Genomic DNA, 18,659 nt, shown 5'->3' with positions numbered 1-18,659 from the left:
AAAATACTCTACAATGTCCTGGTCTAAATGTGTCTATTCATTTAGACACAGAATCAAACCGTATGTTTTGTTCTTTACAGTTCATGATCGATATTGTGTCTGGTTCCTAAAATGCAAACTAACAGCCTGTATAAGAAAATTCACTTTTAGCCTAATCTTAACTTAAAATGATAACCAAGCAGCAAATGTTCAATAACAACAAACTAATACAAAGCTGAAATTGACATCAAAGAACCAGTGTTATGTTGAAGTCTGTTTTCCTGTCAATATATGTTGATGATACCTGCAAACAACATTACCCTAACCCTAACCAGTTATCTCTGCTACGGCTAAATCCTAACCACAGCCCTAACCCAAACCACAGGGGTGGCACTAAAGGAAATACAATTCTAGGGAAACACTATTCAAAGAGGGAACTGGAGAGAAATGAACCAAAAAAGATAACAATTAAATTGCAATCATCCTGGGTAGAGAGGGCAGGTACACAGCCTTGGTCTTGTACCTTTGTCATTGCTACATTTACATGCTTCCTGTGGGTTTTTTGTCTACACGCAGACCAATCATTAAAAAACACAACAAGTAGCAGTGGGAGGTTGTAAACAATGTTTCCCATCTGTCAATTTGATTATTTTACCTTAAGCTGTACCTATTCAGAAAAGCAATAACATTGGAGTCAGAGAGTACTACAAGCTATCGACCAACACAGACATTGTGTTTGAATGCAAATGCAATGGAAGTTATTATTTTTTCTGTTTGCATCCCTTTTGACCAACTTCTTCCGAATGACTGTTGTATGAGCAAACACTGTTTGTCAGTTGTTTATTCCAACCAGCGATTTTGTGCATCTGACATGTTACAGTTTATGGATGCGTCTCTCCCTGTAAACACAAATATGATTTGGCTTAAAGATGGACAATCAGCACGCCTATCCACCTACCAAATTAATCCCAACAATACAGAAGCATACGCGCACACAAACACAAGGATAATTGCTTTTTAATGATCTCACATTATGCAAATGCTCATCATGAAGCCATAAATCTTAGAGGGAGTTTCTACCTGCATGACCAGAAACAATGCCAACAGCCTGACATATCATATTATGTGAGGAAAGTTAAAAGATAAAGACTGCTTCTGGTCTCCATAATATTGAGTTAAATGCATTTATTGAAGTGTATACCTTATTTCTGTGCATTTAAATTTTCTCAACTGCCAAGAAAAAGCTGAGAAAAAAACTGAAATGTGAAAGAAAATTGAACTGAAGAAAAGAAAGGTATAATTTAACTCTCCCAAAACTCTACTATTGAGCAAAATCCTCCTAGCTCACTGATATTTATGTAAAAATGGACAAAATGTGGTATAGCAGTGTGTTTTATAACCTACCAAATTATCACTGGAGCCTGTGAAATATTCAAATATCTGAAAAACAGAAGTTTGAAGACCACAACAGTGCGTTTTGCTCAATTAGGTATGAAGAGCAGCTGTACTGGATGGATAGATGGCTGGTACAAAAGGAGAGAAACAGGAAAACATCTCTAGCCTTTGATTAACACAGAAAAACTGTAGATTAAGGCTTTTTCCTTTAAACTATCATCTCTCCAGGATAATGCGGGCCCTTTGGAGACTGCTCCCAAAAAAATAAAGAAGAAATTCTGGAGTTCATCTCAAATGAACTGCAGGCTCTGAAAGCACTGTTGTTCTTCCAGTCTCTCAAACTCACTAGGCCCATGAATTATTCTCCCCAATTGTCAAAGTCAAAGTGAAGTGAAAAGTATACAACAGCAACTTAGAGAGTTTGTGTGTGTGTGTGTGTGTGTGTGTGTGTGTGTGTGTGTGTGTGTGTGTGTGTGTGTGTGTGTGTGTGTGTGTGTGTGTATGTTTTTTTCTTAACTCATTGGAACCTTATCCAGTATAAACGCCTTATCAGGACCAGTAGTCCTCATGGGGATTAAAGCCAGGCACTAATGACGCACAATGTAATCTTCTGAGGCCCTGGTTAAGATTAAGGGTAAAGTGTGAATTGAGGTTAGGTTAGGTTATGGTTAGGGTTAGGCATGAATTGGTTATGGTTAAATTAGGGTTAGGGTTTGAGTTAGACTGTCCACAATGAATTGAAGTCAATGCAATGTCCTAACAAGGATAGCTGCACAAATATGTGTGTGTGTGTGTGTGTGTGTGTGTGTGTGTGTGTGTGTGTGTGTGTGTGTGTGTGTGTGTGTGTGTGTGTGTGTGTGTGTGTGTGTGTGTGTGTGTGTGTGTGTGTGTGTGCGTGCAGCTAAGAAATGAATCGAGCCATCTGGGAAGAGCAGGAGGTTCCTACACCTGTCGGCATGGGGCATAAATCCTGAATCTCGGTCCACATGACATTTACTATGAGTGAAGGGAACATCCTTTAAAGCATTTAAAACAATGCAACGATAGATTTAATCATCGGTCACTTGTGATTAAACTGAAGTTGTCTACTTAAAGGACGTACAGAAGATACAAGTAAAAAAATTCTATCCAAAACCTTATTTCAGAGTCAAGTCAAGGACTAGTCATATTGATCCACGGACCTTAACCCTCTTTTTGTTCTGTGGCGGAGGTTGATTTTGTCATTCATACTACAGTATGCCTACGCCTGGAATGGAAGTGAGTCTCAGAATCATAATACAGGCTAATGTTTAAAGTGCGAGGCTCAGAAAATCACATGGTGTCAAGTTTCTTTGCAAAACTAATTTCTCAGGGGGGATTCATCACTTTGAGGATGCGGGTGCCTGAACCAGTAAGTCAGCATTTTCTGTCTTTTATCCATCTAAACTCAATTGAAAGGTCTTAATGAAGTGCGCGCTACAGGACATGATGAACTCCTATAAGGCTGCTTCTCTGCTCAGACCTAACATTGTATTAGCCAATAAGACATGCTTGGTTGCTATGCACAAAAAGACAATTTCTGTATTATTGACCTTGTTTTTCTGTTGTTCTTTTTCAGCTTAACAACTCATTTTGGAGCAGTTTCTGCACAACACAGATTGGATCCTCGTGAATGCATCCTTGTGTATGGTAATTATTACATTTCCTCTAAAAATTTTCCTTTGATCCTTATCATTCAGATGCCCTTTTGTCGATGTTTAGATCCCAGGCTACATCTCTTTGTTCCACTTAGTACGCCCTAGCTATGCGATAGCGTCTCTTCGCATTCTGTCCTTTTCCTTTTTCCTCTGTGGCAAAAGCCACCAATTTAATTGAATTTCTGGGCTTTTAATGTCTGCATTACTCTAATCAGCGAAGAAGAGAGTAGAGTTGTTTATCTCGACCTTGGTAGAATTAGCAGAGGGTATTTGAGCAGATGCTAATGCTTTGAAAAAAACAAAAAGTATTCTGCAAGATTGTAACCTGAGCTGTTATTGATCAACTAGTCAAAAATGCTTATAGGCATTCCCGACACTGACATGTTCAATGAAAGTGTGCTCTGATGACACAATGCAGTAAACTAACACCAACGATACACAATATTCTACTCTGTTTCTATTTCATAGGCCAAAGTACTGTCTTTCATATAAAGCAATGCAAATGTGGACGTATACATTTTATATGAATTGACCTAGCTTCCAAGTCTTTTGTCATTCTGCTTTATGGCTGTATAATATTAAGATGCTAGAGTTGGATGATTCATCGGTCACAGACAGTGGAAAGATAGGGCTTCCATTAAGGTGCAGGGCATTTTGCTATCTCACACAAACAACATGCAATATAACCTTCTGAGAGGGTGGCATGACTGCAGGCAAGGCAGAACACAGTGGAATGCAAAATACAACCCCAAGTACCCTAGGGCCTGGAGGCAAATTTGATTAAAAGTTTGTTTTTCTTCACTCTCAACAAACGGAGGAGCTCGTCGATGCGGCACTGACAGTTAATTGGACTTGGCAGGGCCACGAGTTCATTCGTCAGCATTGTGTGGGGCTTGCCTAGGAGGAGCAGGACAATCGATGTCCCTTAGGACGGCCTGTAATCACTGCAACACTCCAATGAAGTCCAGGGTTAAACATCAGGAGATTGCAGGTGAACCAGAGGATCTGAGAAAGACTGCTAATATGCTCCCACTCCCAAAGCAAGCCAAGGACACTGCAACACAGCACCCAAAGGACTGTGATGATCCCTCAGAACAGAATTACACTTCAAGCTATTATTCTGACTTAAACTATCATGTATTAAAGGTCCTGAGAGGTGATACAGGTGTCTAAAGAAACAACGATTTTGCTAACATAATACCACAGATATATGAGACATTGCATGTGTGTTGTCAGTGGTTCCCAAACTGGGGGTGAGGACTCCCAAAAGGGTCAAGAGAAGATTTTTGGGATATTAAAGGGGCCACATTATTAAAAAAAACTCACTTTTTCAGTGCTTGTGCATATGTATTTAGATTTCTAATATGCCTACTAACACACAAAATGTGAAATAAAACCATCCAGTCAGTTTTGTGTGGGCTGGCATGCTCTGTACTCTTGTGATGCCCCTTCTTACGCACATGGGGCAAAGCTAGGCTAAGCTAAGGGCGAAAAATTGTCTGCAGTCTGCAGGAGAGAGCTGCCTGGTGAACAGAGTGAAAGAGTCCTGGGTCTCTGCTGCTGTCTTGTCTTCAGGATGAATAAACAACAGATTCTGCTCTGATTCAAAGCAGTTTACTGGCAGGATGAGTTTATTTTTTAAACTTTTGGGATTAAGTGGATTTATTGTCAATCTTGCTTCTCAACCTAGCCGAGGCTACAGTAACACCAGAGTCACACACCACCTCCTCCCCACCTAAGCTGCTGTCATAAATAATAAACATCTTAAATGCCTGTTAGTTTATATAATTAGCAGATAACTATGTGTATAAACAACAATATCCCTGCATGATGTATGCCTTTAGATGATGTTATTTTGAGTGTGAATGAAGTAGCTACAATGTTAGCATAGCATTGATCAGTCTGAACTGGGGAAAAAAACATGCATTTTAAAAGTTGTTTCCTTGTCATCTCGTGACAAAGACCCGACAAATCAATATCAATGATGTAATTATTGTTGGCATCTTTTTGATCCATTCATTGCAATTAAATCACAGAACAATCTAAGTTTATCGACACTAAAACCAGCCGTTCGAGCTGTGTTGATGGGACGAGAAGGCTGCGGTGGTGCTATCCTTGTGGTATTTTGACCAAAGCATGTCAGATACATTTTATTAAGCTCCCAGGGAACTGTGCTAACTTGTGGAAAAGGGTTATAATATGGCCACTTTAAAGCAAGAAAAACATTTTCTACAAACAATTTCTATTTCTATCAATTTTCTATTTATCAATTTCTACTAATTCGTAACCTGTAACGAGGGGTGAGAGGACAATGTTTCTCTTTAAAGAGTTAGAAGGTAGACAATAGAAAAACATAAAGTATAACACTAAAGACTAAAAGGAGATTTGGCACTACTGGAGAGACTTAACCACACAGAATTGAGCAGCATTTTAACACCACGGCAGTTTAAACCAGGTGTGTGTAATTATGTCTGCCACACTGAACTGTGAAGAGGCCATCAAAAGAAATGATCAATGAAAATCAATTGAAACAAACTACATAAACTCCGCAATGGTCCACAAAATCAAGTGTAACTTACAGACTGAGAAATGCACGCAAAACAGCTTTGTTCTACATTAGTATTCTTGAGATATCTTATCTTGCTAAACTGTTATCGTAGCATTTGAGTTATTTTAGACACACTGACCTTCTCTTAAGGACATGAGATAAGGCTTTTTAATGTCCTTATTAAATCAAGCCATCTATGCAGACGCTCAGAGCTGGGTAGCGCGTTCCAGAAGCTCTTAACTCTCTCTTACTGACTAATGACAAGCATCACAGTGATAATGACCAGCGGGACTGGATGTTGTATCTGCTCAGCTCAAAATTATTCTATCATCTTAACTATCACCACGATAAACCATGATATCCACCGGCTCAGGTTATATGCATGGAAAGAAAGCACACTGAAATGCAAACACACACACACACACACACACACACACACACACACACACGCACACACGCGCGCACACACACACACACACACACACACACACACACACACACACACTTTAGGCATTCTCCCAAAGGTAATGGAGCAGCGAGCTCTTGGGGAGCAATAAATCCTGCTTAATGGGATGGTACAAAAAAATCTTCAGAGCTGGGCAATGTCAATCTGCATACTGAGCCAATGAGCCTTATATGTACAGAAAATGTTATAGAGGTGTGCGTGCATGTATGTGTGTCCATGCGTGTGTGCGTGCGTATGTGTGTGAGAGAACCCATTTCAGTTGAAAACCAGCATTCCACTGTTCCTCATAACTTCAAAGGGTAATTTGAGACTAGGTTTTAAGGTTAAGGTTAGAATTGGGTTTAGGTTCAGTTTGGGGTAAAGGTTGGGTTTAGGCATTTAGTCGTGATGGTTCGGGAAAGGGGCTAGGGAATGCAATATGTCAATAAGTGGCCTCGCAAAGATATAAAGACAAATGTGTGTGAGTGTGTGTGTGTGTGTGTGTGTGTGTGTGTGTGTGTGTGTGTGTGTGTGTGTGTGTGTGTGTGTGTGTGTGAGTGAGTGAGTGTGTGAGTGCGCGCTTGTGTCTGTGTGAAATCAGTTGATGCATGATACTTATGTAAAACCGTTTAAAGAGAATGTGTTGGTTGCTTTTAATGTGAATATTTGAATAATATTTAATTCATGATCAATATTCATATGTGTATCTGTGTGTGTGTCTGTGTGTGTGTGGGTGGGTGGGTGGGTGTCATCTGTCAACTACAGTGTATGTGCCACAGTTCATTCGATGGACTCAACATCAGTCGGTTCATGTCTTGGCATAGTGATTTATGCCACTCACTGAGTGGCACTCAGTGATTTAAGTCACACGTGCCCCTAACAGACAAGGAACGATCTGACAGGCATGCTGTCAGAGCCACATACTGAAACATGTCTGTCAGAGACCCAGCATTGATGTCCACACTGTTCAATCTCTTCTGTTTAGCAGCCAGCATCTGTGCCTGTTTCTAAACTACAGATAACCAACCTCTCCTCTGGATTTGGCTACAACAGTTATTAATAAATCCTTCACTAAGCTGGTGTGGACTAATGACTTGTTTCAAACTATTAAATAAGGGGAGCAGTGGTCAAACTAGCTAGAGAGACAATGAAGAGAGGGAGTTGTGCTAGTGAGAATCAAGCTGTCAGATCAGATAGATAAAAAGTTATTTTCTGATTGTTTCACGGAGGTTACGTTCTAAAGCACAAATAAACTCACCCACATCTTTGCACAACCCTGTGGCAAGGTGCCGCATTACCAGATTTTGTGTGAATATAGAGCTTCATCCTGTTGGCTGTGGCCTTTCTGCTCTGCGTGTGTAGCTCACCCCCGCCCTGCAGCTCTTTATACATCTATGACACAGGGACAGAGAGCAGAGCGGAGCAGAGCCCCAACACCCTGCATGCTGTTATTTGCTGGGAGCTACCCACTCACTGCCTGAATGTCCTGCATCCTAAACACAGCAAGCTAATAAGAAAATAAGGAAATACAGTATATGGCAGGGTCTCTGCAGATAAATACACTACTAAACACCTCATTAGTTCATATGTGATGATTGTGAGGGATTACTTTTGTATGAGCTTCTACATTTTTTTTTTTTTTTAGGAAAACGAAGGTTTCACATGTTCAAATCTGTTAAAACAATACTCATATATACATTGGAACATTTATCCTGTTCATAGTGACAGATTGTTAAGGGATCTCTTCCTTAAAATGTTTCAAATTAAAATGAGGGGGGAAATGGACTGTAGAAAAAATCCACAGTCTTCATTCTTTGCAAAAATGTATTCCTTCCCTCCTTAGTTTATGGGAAGCTCATATGAAGCTTCAGCAGTCTGAGTTAATCAAATCAACTAAGTATTCTGCACAGTTATGGTCTGTTTGGTACAAAATTCTTTCTTTGTGTTTTCTACTGACAGAGTTTCTGTGCTGAGCTGCGTTGGAGGAATATTAACACAAATAGGGCTGTCTCAGTGAAGGAATTTCCCCTGTGGTGATTTAGGGTTTAGGTGATTTAGGGAGTCCCCTTAAACTAGGGATTCATGAATGGAATCTGGTTGGATCCGCCTACAGATTATAAGACTTGAGGAAAAACTACTATGGCCGAGACAGTATTCATGCAGACATGTTTTTAACTACCAGACATCAGCACCGATCCCTGGTCAGTTCATCCTGAGCCTGACTCTGTTATGAAAACAGGACTCCAGATTAGCTCATTAGCTAGCTATGAGATGCTTGCATGTAGCCACAAAAGCAAGAACTCAGCGTGCAAGATGCTGCATAGGATCCTCCAGAGCTATATATGACCAGGGGAAGCCGCTGAACATTCAATACAAACACATTGAAGTGTAAAATCGTGAGTGGCTTGTCTATAGCAAGCTATTGTAATGCTGTTGTTATTGTGACAGCCTTTAACACAAAAAGGGATTTTTGTACTAAAAAGGCCGACTTTGGAAGAAAACCCACTTGAATTGTCAACTCAAGACTACTGAGCCTTATATAAACTTCAGATAAACTCTGGAATGTATTTTTGCACAGATCTTTAAATTGTGTCTTCATCTCTTCATGTCTTAATGGAAGTGCATTAGGAGGATATCTTAATGGCCAGTACATGAACAGGAAAAATAATTGTAGCAAATAAAAATGATTTCAGTGTACATGTATGTGGGCTCCTGACTGTTAGTTTAGAGTAGACTGACTTGAACAATTGACTTACAAAAAAGATTTTTTTTTAAAGGTTTTAGGGGTCCAAAAATATAGACAAGAGATGTAAATGTAGGTATGACTTCAGTTATATATAACTGAAGTTATTAATAATATAATTATGAATAATATGCATATGCATATTCACACAATTTAGAATGAGAAATACAATACCTGATTACACTAACCTAACCACCATTATTTGGTCATTTAGTCCTGGCTTAATGTTTTGATTGAAACTGCATTTTCTCAGATATGTTGACCATATTCTTAGTTAATGTAACCATTATACCTGCTATACCTTAGTGACAACTAAGGTATAGCAGTTTAGAGCTAGTTTGTGTGACACAACCTTTAAATTTAGTGATGCACAAACTTCAACCTAGCAGGCTAAACTAGGCTAATTTTTCCTCAAGGTAAGTTGGTGCAGCCAGCTCCTGTTCATAAGAACATCAGTCCCTTCATTTCACTGCATGTTTTACTTTGTATCTGTGTGCACAACTAAAGCTCCTTGAACAATCTAGTCCAAAAGGAGGTGATATCTCAATGAACATGAATCCCTGTGCTTGGGTGGAGAATAAATAACAGTGTCACATACTTGGCAGTATATAAACTGGCTGCAATGCTCCCCAGGAGTACAATGTACGATACAAAAACAAAGCTCTATCAACACTTCATGGACACACACACACACACACACACACACACACACACAAATACATATAGAGTAGTAACTGTGTTCCCTGAGGCACTATAGATCGGTCCATCTTCTGTCACATCGAGAAATACCATTGCCTGAGCGCTTTGATCTATCAAAACGAATGAGGCAGTTGGTATCGACTTACAAGCAGCAAGGAACCCCCTTCAGAATGACACATTTAGAATATTTATAATTCTCCTAAAATGTCTCTTTTTACATGCTTTTATAATGAGGAATTCAATTGATTTAGACTTCTTTTTTAAAAGTTGATGTGGAGATCAAATCTTACTTTTCCAGTTGATAATGGGGCCATTTTCTTAAAAAGCAGACTTGTTGCTTATATACTGATGTAGACAATCACACACATACAGTACACACATAAACACACACACACACACACACACACACACACACACACACAGACACACACACACACACACACACACACACACACACACACACACACACACACACACACATATTGAATTCTCTAGTTGTGAGATTAATGGAGAGAGAAGTTTTGAGAGAAAAGCAAAGATATTTTGAGTGATTTGTTAAATCTGTATGTGCATCTCTGTCCCACTCTGTGTAATTCTAAGTCTCTTGGTCTTTGACAGCCATGCATGTAAATGTCCTGCTGCTGTTGGGAGTGGAGAGGAACCATCTGGTTTAGATGCACTTCTGAGAATAATGTGTAAATACTGTTGACGGGTGGCAGAGGGGATCCTCACAAGAGTGTATTTCAACCCAAAATTAAGTTTAACTGCACAGTCTGGTCTGGTAACTCTTTCATATTGCATCAGTGATTGTTAGGGCAGTGTCATCTGCAATGAATTAAACTAATGAAGCTTAAGGAAATGTACCACCCCTGTTCGACCCAGTACACTATGATCACTATCCTAAATTCTTACTTCAGTGCAACAAGTTTAATATATTATAAAACCAAGCACTGATTTAAAACCTTAATAATGAATAATCTTACTATTTTAGTTGACAATTAACATAAAATAAGTAGCATGTAGCCATCTTGTCTGATGCAATATACCATAAACAAGCGTTCATAGGCCACATTCATCAATTAATCATGTGTATAACACCCGCAGCAGTGGCTGCCTTCCCATCTGAATACATTAGGGAGGAATATGTTACCTCATGGAACACGGCTGACCAACCACATTAGATTTGGCTATTAAGTGTGATAGATTTCTTTTTAGAACACAAAGGATGCTTTGTGGTTAACAAAGCTAAACTACTCCTCAGACTTTTCAGATACTTATCTTGGTAGCATTGATTTTTAGAATCTCTACACAAGTGGGCGAACATTTCCTCCACAATAAGGAAAAGCAAACTCTAAGAAGGATGAGAGAAGAAACACCAAAAGCTCTGTGTGTCTATGCACATTTCGTTTCCCTGAGCAGTGGGAACATATCATTATCGGAGTGAAGCACATGAAATCGATGATAGTGCTTCATTGCACCTAATATTTTACAAGTGATGGCAGTCATAGCTAAATATACCTTGCACATGCAACATCTATCTTTATCGTTCTCTTTATTTGAAAGCTGTTATTACTGTAGCATATAGTGACCCTGTGTGACAGACTCATCAAGAGGGATCAAATCACAAGTGCTGAAAAGAACACAGTGACGGAAGCAAAGGCATTGGGTCATTTCTCTCAAACTTTAGAAGTAGGAAGAAGTAAGAAGGAAAGTCTAATTTAAAACTCATAAGATTCTGAAAATAAACAACTTGATGTACTTTTCATTTAATAAACTCATAATATTCTGCAAAGATTAGATTTTCCATTTTTTCTCATACTGCAATGTTCTTTTTACAGCAACATATACTATACTTGTTGCAAACTACAGCCAATAATACAACTACTTTCGCAAAACTTACTTCAACAGACTAAAATGAACAAGACGTACTGTTCAGTCCCATAAGCAGAGCTCCATCTATCTGAATTGCCTTTGCAGAAATTGCTGCTGTCCCTGTTTTATTGAGCCTAATATTTTACCCAACATTTTTTTATTCACATGGTTTAAATCCTATTGAGAACAATATTGTTTTTCAAGCTAAACCCTACTGACTAAACAAAGTATATACACAGTGGCACAGAGAAACAAAGTACATTTCAGTGTAAAAAAGAAAAGAAAAAAGAAGGCAAAACAACAGAAAACACAAGCACAGTAGAGAAATACAGACAAGTAAACCTTAAAAAACAATCAGTAACATGTACATGTCACAGCAACATTTCAATGCCCTGAGCAATTAAATGAAAAAAAAATTAAAAACTGAAAGTTTTTACATAACATGTGATTAGAGAAACATGTTGAAAAGCACGTTCCACAAACACAACACACAGGCATTAGAGCAATCACACAAACCAACAACAATTAATCATTCATCCCTCTTTTGGGAGGACACCAAGCAAATTCAGAATGCTCCAAATCCACACATGGTAGATGTAGAACAAGACATTCGCAAACAGTCAACAGCAAACGTCCTGTTTTGCTGTTTTATTTGTTGTCCACATCTACCAGTGTGTCCTTGAGATAAGTATTAGGCACCCCAGGACCTCACGTAGGTCACAGGGCAGGTATGGTCTCAGTGGGACTGTTGCCTCAGGCAGAGGAAGGAGGATGAACGTTTTCTGTCTACAGCAGGTGGACAGCAGCGGGTGAAAAATGGCCTATATCTTTCTTCAGCCTCACCACCGCTCCCAATTGAACTAACTGAATCTCTCCCACCTTATCGCCGACGCCTTCTCTTTTCTGGCCACAAACAGTCCGACTCTTTATTTCCACCACCTGACCCATATACAAAACTGCTTCCTTGTGGGTGCTGCTCCAGAAACAAGGTCCAAGCCTTTGATCTGGCTCCAGATCACTGGCTGAGAGGCTGTCACTTCAGCTTTAGGCCACTCAGCATCCCACGGCAGCTCTTCATCACCAAGCCTGGGTGACACACTTTTTATCACATTCACACATCCTTCATCACGTGACCAGCTCATTCTGCCCTCTCACCAGCTATCGCACCAGGGAATTGGCTTTTATACAAACACAAATACCTCAACTGAAACACAATAATGGTAACACAGTAAATAAAACCATGACATTGATTGAGTTGGGACTGAATAGATGTCAGTTTGTGCTTTTCAGCCCACGTGAGCCTTAACGTAATGGCTGAGTCCACTTACATGACAACCACTGAAGCTCACATTACTTATCTGTGCCGGGTAAAAGTAAAATTTACAGTGAAAGACAAAAAAAAAAACAAGCTGAACCATTTACATGGAGGAAAAAGAGGGCAGATTTAATTTAAAAATTGGCACGCATTCCTCATTTCTACAGATGAAAGCTCGTAAATGAAAAACCCTGGAATCATGCCTGGTATGGAAATCTAAAGTTATGAATAATGCCTCTGTCTCAATCATCAAGTCTGTTTTAATAAGGTGGATTAGCCCAGCACCTGTAGGGTGAAAGGCACACACGGCTACACTCCTAACAAACCAAGAGTGGGACAAGAGTCCCTGGGGGCCCTGAACCTCATATCCTCCCAGTTGGACCCTCACCAGTCTGTAGGAGTGAGCAGCAACAAACAGCTCAGGCTTGTCATTCATGCCCATGAATCCACCTCCAATGGGCCGGTGCTGCAGCGAGACCCACTGATTTACACACAGTTGCTAATCAGGGAATGGCTCTCTTGCTAATGAAAACTCATAGATCTATACAATAACACTACTGATATGATTTTAGCTCACATTACTCATTCCTAAATGTGCAACAGGCAATAAGTGTGGAGTGTCACTGAGAGTGAATTTGGGGTCAGAAATGTTGACGCAGGAGTCTGTGACTGGGTCATGGTTATTGTAATCTCTGCCCTAACCTGGGAATAAGCCTCCTGTAGGCACATTCACAATTTCTGTGCAGACATAAATTTCACAAAGGAGCATATAGATACTTTCCTCCTGCCTGGCCTCACTGACACTCCAGCATTTAACTGATTGCAGAATGGATGTGCCTGACTCCACCTCCCATTGCTCCTGCAGTCCACCTCTGGGAGCTGGGGTAAACCCAGTAAACAGAAAGACCAGCACACTGGTTTGTTTCAGCTTGGCATTGATTCATCATTCCACTGAACAAGTCAAGGCACCAGTCTAATCATGATTAAGACCATAACAGAGAGCTCGGTAGACACAGGGGGGATGCAACCATCCATCCATCCGCTATATTCATCAAGCAAATCACTTCCACTTCCAGTAAATGAAAATGAATTCATTGTGACTTACCTGTTCCATTGGCTGTGTTTGCTAAGAAGAGAGGATACAAAGCTGAGCAGCTTTGAGATAGACGTACATTGAGGCAAAACAGTTGTGCTGTTCACAGCAAAGTCTTATGGACTAATTGGCTGTGAAAGCCATTTAGGAATAAATGAGTCTAAGTGACTAATTGCAGGTTTAGGAGGAAAGAGTACTCACCACTGGAGCAGTCCAGTCCACCCCATCCAGGCTCACACTGGCATGTATCCGGAGACACACAACGACCATGGACACACTCCTCTGTACACAGAGCTGAGAAACACAGAGATGTTCCCTCATCAGTGCAGTTTTTAATTGAGTTAACACACACATACACACACAAGCAGAGTGTGAAACATCATTAAACCACGAATAAACAGCATAATGAAAATCACCAAGATAACAGCAGTAACAAAATGGCCCATAAAATCGAACACTCAATATCTCCCTAATACCATCAAGGGACTATATCTTAGCCATGGCACTCATATTCAGCATAAATCTCTGCAACTTGACACCAGACTAAACGATTTCTTAGGAGACTAAGTCCTTGGTCAACATGTCGGTTTATCACATAGCTTTACTTTCCACAATGAGATGTTATCAGCAGGCTGAACCATGAAAGGACAAGCTGTAAATCCCTTCTAATTTGATCAGCCAGTGCTTTGTCATATACTGATGCTTTAATGTAGCAGGTCCAGTCACCACAGCGTTTACTAAGTGTGCAGTTTTCTTGATCATTCATATCGAACAACAAGGCACCCGATTGATTGGGTCGGCATTAGTATTCCTGGGAGCGTGTTGGAAGTTTGTTTCAGCTGGATAATAAAATGACCTACATGGAGTTTTTGCCATTGTGCCAGTTTTCCTTTTTCTTTTTTTCAATTGTGGAGCTAAGAATGAAAAGTATCACAAAAATAGGCACTTATAGCATGAATAAATCTGTGGCAGCCAAGGTCATCTGGCCTGTAGGGTTAAGACAGACAGGCTTTTACCTGACGAAGGAGACAGAAAAATCCCGCCTGATGAGAATCAGCAGTTCACTAACATGGCCTGTGGAGGAATGATACACCGCCCAAGAGCATCAGAGCAAGACAGCACTGATTTTCTGAACTGATCAGACCTCATCCAATATTATTAGCCACGTATGACTTGGTCAACAGTGAAAAAAGGGCAGCAGGACAGCAACTGTGGAGTTTTTTTTAACAACATATGCCTCAGGGCGATTTTGCAGCTCTGTGTGGAGCACTGTGGAGCTCATCCTGCAGGCAGAGAGGTCAGCAGGAGCTGGCAGCAGGCCTGAACAGTGCTACTATAGATTATCACTCAATCAGGCTTCGATTAGGATCCACCGCCAGCAGGAGAGATGCAGCGGGAGAGGAGAAAGTGGAGTGAATCCCAAACACCCGCGAGCCAGTGCTAATCGTAGAAATGCTCCCAAGGCAAAAATGGTAAACCAGAGATTGAAAGATAATACATGGAAGATTTCTGAGCATCAGTAGTCTGGCAGAAAACTGTTTAATTACAGTAAGCCAGCAAAAAAGAAAAGGGGAAGAGCTCCAACATTTGTGCTGACGAAGGTGTGGGATCGACTACCTGTAATCAATGAGTCCACAGTATGCAGAGTATTCAAAGAGCGGAGACGAATTCAATGTCACCATGATGAGTTGATTTCGTTTAGTTTCAATCAGCAAATTCTGATCAGCGAGAACAGGGAAATGCAAATGTGTCACATCCTTTAGAGAAAAAAAAAAGAAATATGGAAATGAAGTTTTGAATATGGGAGAAAGGATAAAGCGCACCCTTCTCCTGAGATCTGAACCGGTGTACTGAAGGGATGGCATAATAAAGTAGGAGGTAGGTCTTTCATTTTAATTGAAATTCATGAATCACTCTGCTTAACTCATGTCTAAGGAATCTGCTGGAAAATTGAGTCTTTCATCTAGATAAAAGGCTAATCTAACTCATTATGCAGAGGTGTTATCAGAACGAGGAACAATGGAGCTAATTGGTGATTGTCATGCAGTGTTAATAAATTTAATATTCTTGCCCAGTCAAACCACAATCTTTTAAACTGTCTGATAAAATAGATCCTGATAGTCTCTACTGTAACTGCATTATCCTCCGTGTGTTTTTGGAGAGATTTGCTACAGGAACAAAAAAACGAGTACGATTCTGTTTGTTTATGATGTATGTAGTAGGAGTGTTTTGTAACACACTGGCAGTGAACATGAAGCGAAAATCATGGAACACTCCCATGTAGCCATTGGTTAAATCAATCTAATGAGATGCCTACAGAACATATCAAACAACTCCCTCCAAAGCTTCTTCCACATGCCTGTATCTAGCACAGAGATGATTTATTTTAAAACTGTGTCTTTGAAGCATTAAAAAAATGCAACAAAGCCAAAATGAAAAAGAAATCAAAGGCACAGAATCCCTTTCTGGTGAAAAATCTCATCATCTTCCCCATCATCAAAACCCAAATGTGAAATGTGCTAGCGTATTGCTGCCTGAAACTTCATCAAAACCCAACTAATTCTGCCGCCGCCGACATTTTTAGAGGGGTGAATTATATTGTGCCACTGGACAGGCGGGCAGGAGTCATGCAGGAGTCATCTGGCCTAAATGTTCAACAAAAAGAGGGATTCATAGCCCTGCAGAGCCTGTCAGCCTCTGAAGATATTACAAGCTGTTGTCATTAGCGAGGTCTTCTCACTTCCTCATGCACAACTGTAATAATCATGCTTATTAGGAGGGAAATGAGTTCTTCACATCCTCTACGTAGGCTAGTTATGGATTAAGGTAATGACTTAAGACATATCAAAGGTCACAGAATTAATAAAGACCTCTAGTTGGAAACTTGACGCACTAATTAAAGAAACGATCAAAGTTCAATGCGGAGACACACACCGGAGAGAGCTTTGAGCAAACTTGACAACAAAAGAATGAAACAAAATAAGAAAGAAAGAGCATCCTTAAAGATTATGTTGCTGATTTAGTGTTGGAAGTATTGTGTGTGCTTGTGTGATTATTCTTTTTGTTAATTCAAGGCCTTCACCTCCCCAGATTCATTTAGTCATCTCTCATTGGAGCTAGTGTATTGGTGATGTGGTGCCATATAATTAAAAAATAAAACTGCAGACAGGATTAAAAGGCAAACACTCTTGAAACATTCTTGACTTCTAATGGAATAGACTACAATAAACTAACAATACACAGGGGGAATATTTTACATCCAGTAAACAACAAAGTATCCAGGAATAGATGACTTGAGTTAATTTTGGGTCGATTTACTCTATAATGCCCCCTTTTGTCACTGCGTGCAAAACAGCTCGGGGAGTACAAATCTCTTAATCCTGGTAGTGAGAGTGCTAGGATTAAAAGGGGTGGAACAGTTTGCAAAGACAGCAGAAAGCTAAACTGCCCTCTTGGCCCCTATCAGCTCAGTCTCCCCCACTTCACCTAAAAGAGAGCAACAGGGGAGAGGGGCAGTTTTCCCTTTCAGCTTGATATAATAACAAAATAAAATCAGCTATTCATGAAACTGGTAGGCCAAACCTGAGAGGAACCTATAGGCAGTTTGCAGATTCACCTAGTTAACACCCTGAAAGAACTATTAATGAATAACTTCATTGTCAGTCAGATGGTTAATGCATACATTATTGATCAATATGCCCCTTCCTCCTCGAGACCCCTTGATAATCACGCTGGCTCTTGTTCTTTGCTGGCTGACTTCCAGGTGCTCTGCTGGCCTGAGGCTAGTAAAGCGCAGACAAGGACAAGCTCGGTGGTGGTCAAAGAGCATACCCACACAGCTGTAGTTGTATCAGTAACTCGCTCATGTTGCATAAAGATCTAGGAAAATATTAAAGTGTGATTCTAATCTTATTTAAAGGGAATAAAACATTAGGTAGGGTGAGAATATCAAAAACGTAACTCTCAGAAGCTATATGTTCTCTCTTTATTTGGCCAAGATGCAGAAATATTCACTTTGATGTGTGGATAAAAATAGAAATCAATGACCATTAATGAAGCAATAAAAATGACAGTGAAGGATTGTTATCAGCATACTGCTGCAGTCCAATTTTCATGGCTTCTGCTTTTTTTATGTTATTGAATTCCAGTGTGGTTTTATGGCGGGTGCAATACCTACTCAGTCTGTAACCAGGACCCGCTTGGCTCGTTAAGTTTTCTCATTGTTATACAACTTCAATTAAATTACTCTTGCTGGAGGAGTAAAGCAGGGAGCAATCTTTGGTGTAAAAACAGTGTGCCATCATGTTAAATCATGGTCAGTCATCTTAAACTGAGTAAATTCACAAGGATGGTGGCATGCTAATAGAAGAGGTAGTGGTGAGGTGTTATTGGGCATTCACGATAAATAGCATCAGACTGGAGCGGGGGCGATGGAGGTGTGTGGGGTGCCAGCAGCCTGGTGGGAAGTTGTAGCTTTATCTGCCCGCCACCCACTGTAACAATCAATCCTAATACTCACTTTTTTTTCTTTAAAAGTCTAGCAGACATAACCTGAAATGTCATCGCCGAGGACAAAGGAGATGAAAAAAAAAGGGATACTCACGAACACACAAGTCTCCGCTCTCAAAGTAACCAGGGCAACACTGCGAGCGGCGTCTATACATGGTCCTCACTCCCCGCCGGTAAGCCGTCTTATAACTGATCCTGGAGAAAAAGACACGCCGAGACAGCTACGTGATGTAAAGAGTGACCCCGCTTGAAGGGCAGGAAAACATATAAAAGGTAAAAGTAAGTTGTGCCACAATGTTCTACTTTAATTGGCAAGTTTATAATGTAAAAGAACAACAGAGGAGTAAGAAAAAAAAGCCAGAGAAATGATGTGTAAAACAGAAGC

At 40.2% G+C, this 18,659-nt stretch overlaps 1 protein-coding gene across 1 annotated transcript in view; it reads right to left on the bottom strand.

Annotated features, from left to right (window-relative positions):
• megf11 (multiple EGF-like-domains 11) overlaps nt 1-18,444 on the bottom strand; it is a 56,831-nt gene extending 38,387 nt beyond the window's left edge. Inside the window, exons 1-2 of the mRNA XM_062420517.1 lie at nt 18,369-18,444; nt 13,967-14,059 (exon numbers count right to left, since the gene is read on the bottom strand). Of these exons, the coding sequence (XP_062276501.1) occupies nt 13,967-14,059; nt 18,369-18,429 (154 nt within the window). The 5' untranslated portion in view covers nt 18,430-18,444. The remainder of the gene's footprint in view (nt 1-13,966; nt 14,060-18,368) is intronic.
• Between the last annotated feature and the right edge of the window lie 215 nt (nt 18,445-18,659).

The sequence above is a fragment of the Scomber scombrus genome, chromosome 6, assembly GCF_963691925.1.
Source record: "Scomber scombrus chromosome 6, fScoSco1.1, whole genome shotgun sequence".
Lineage (NCBI taxonomy): Eukaryota > Metazoa > Chordata > Actinopteri > Scombriformes > Scombridae > Scomber > Scomber scombrus.
Note: the sequence above shows the minus strand (reverse complement) of the source record. Positions and strands in the feature narration are given on the sequence as shown.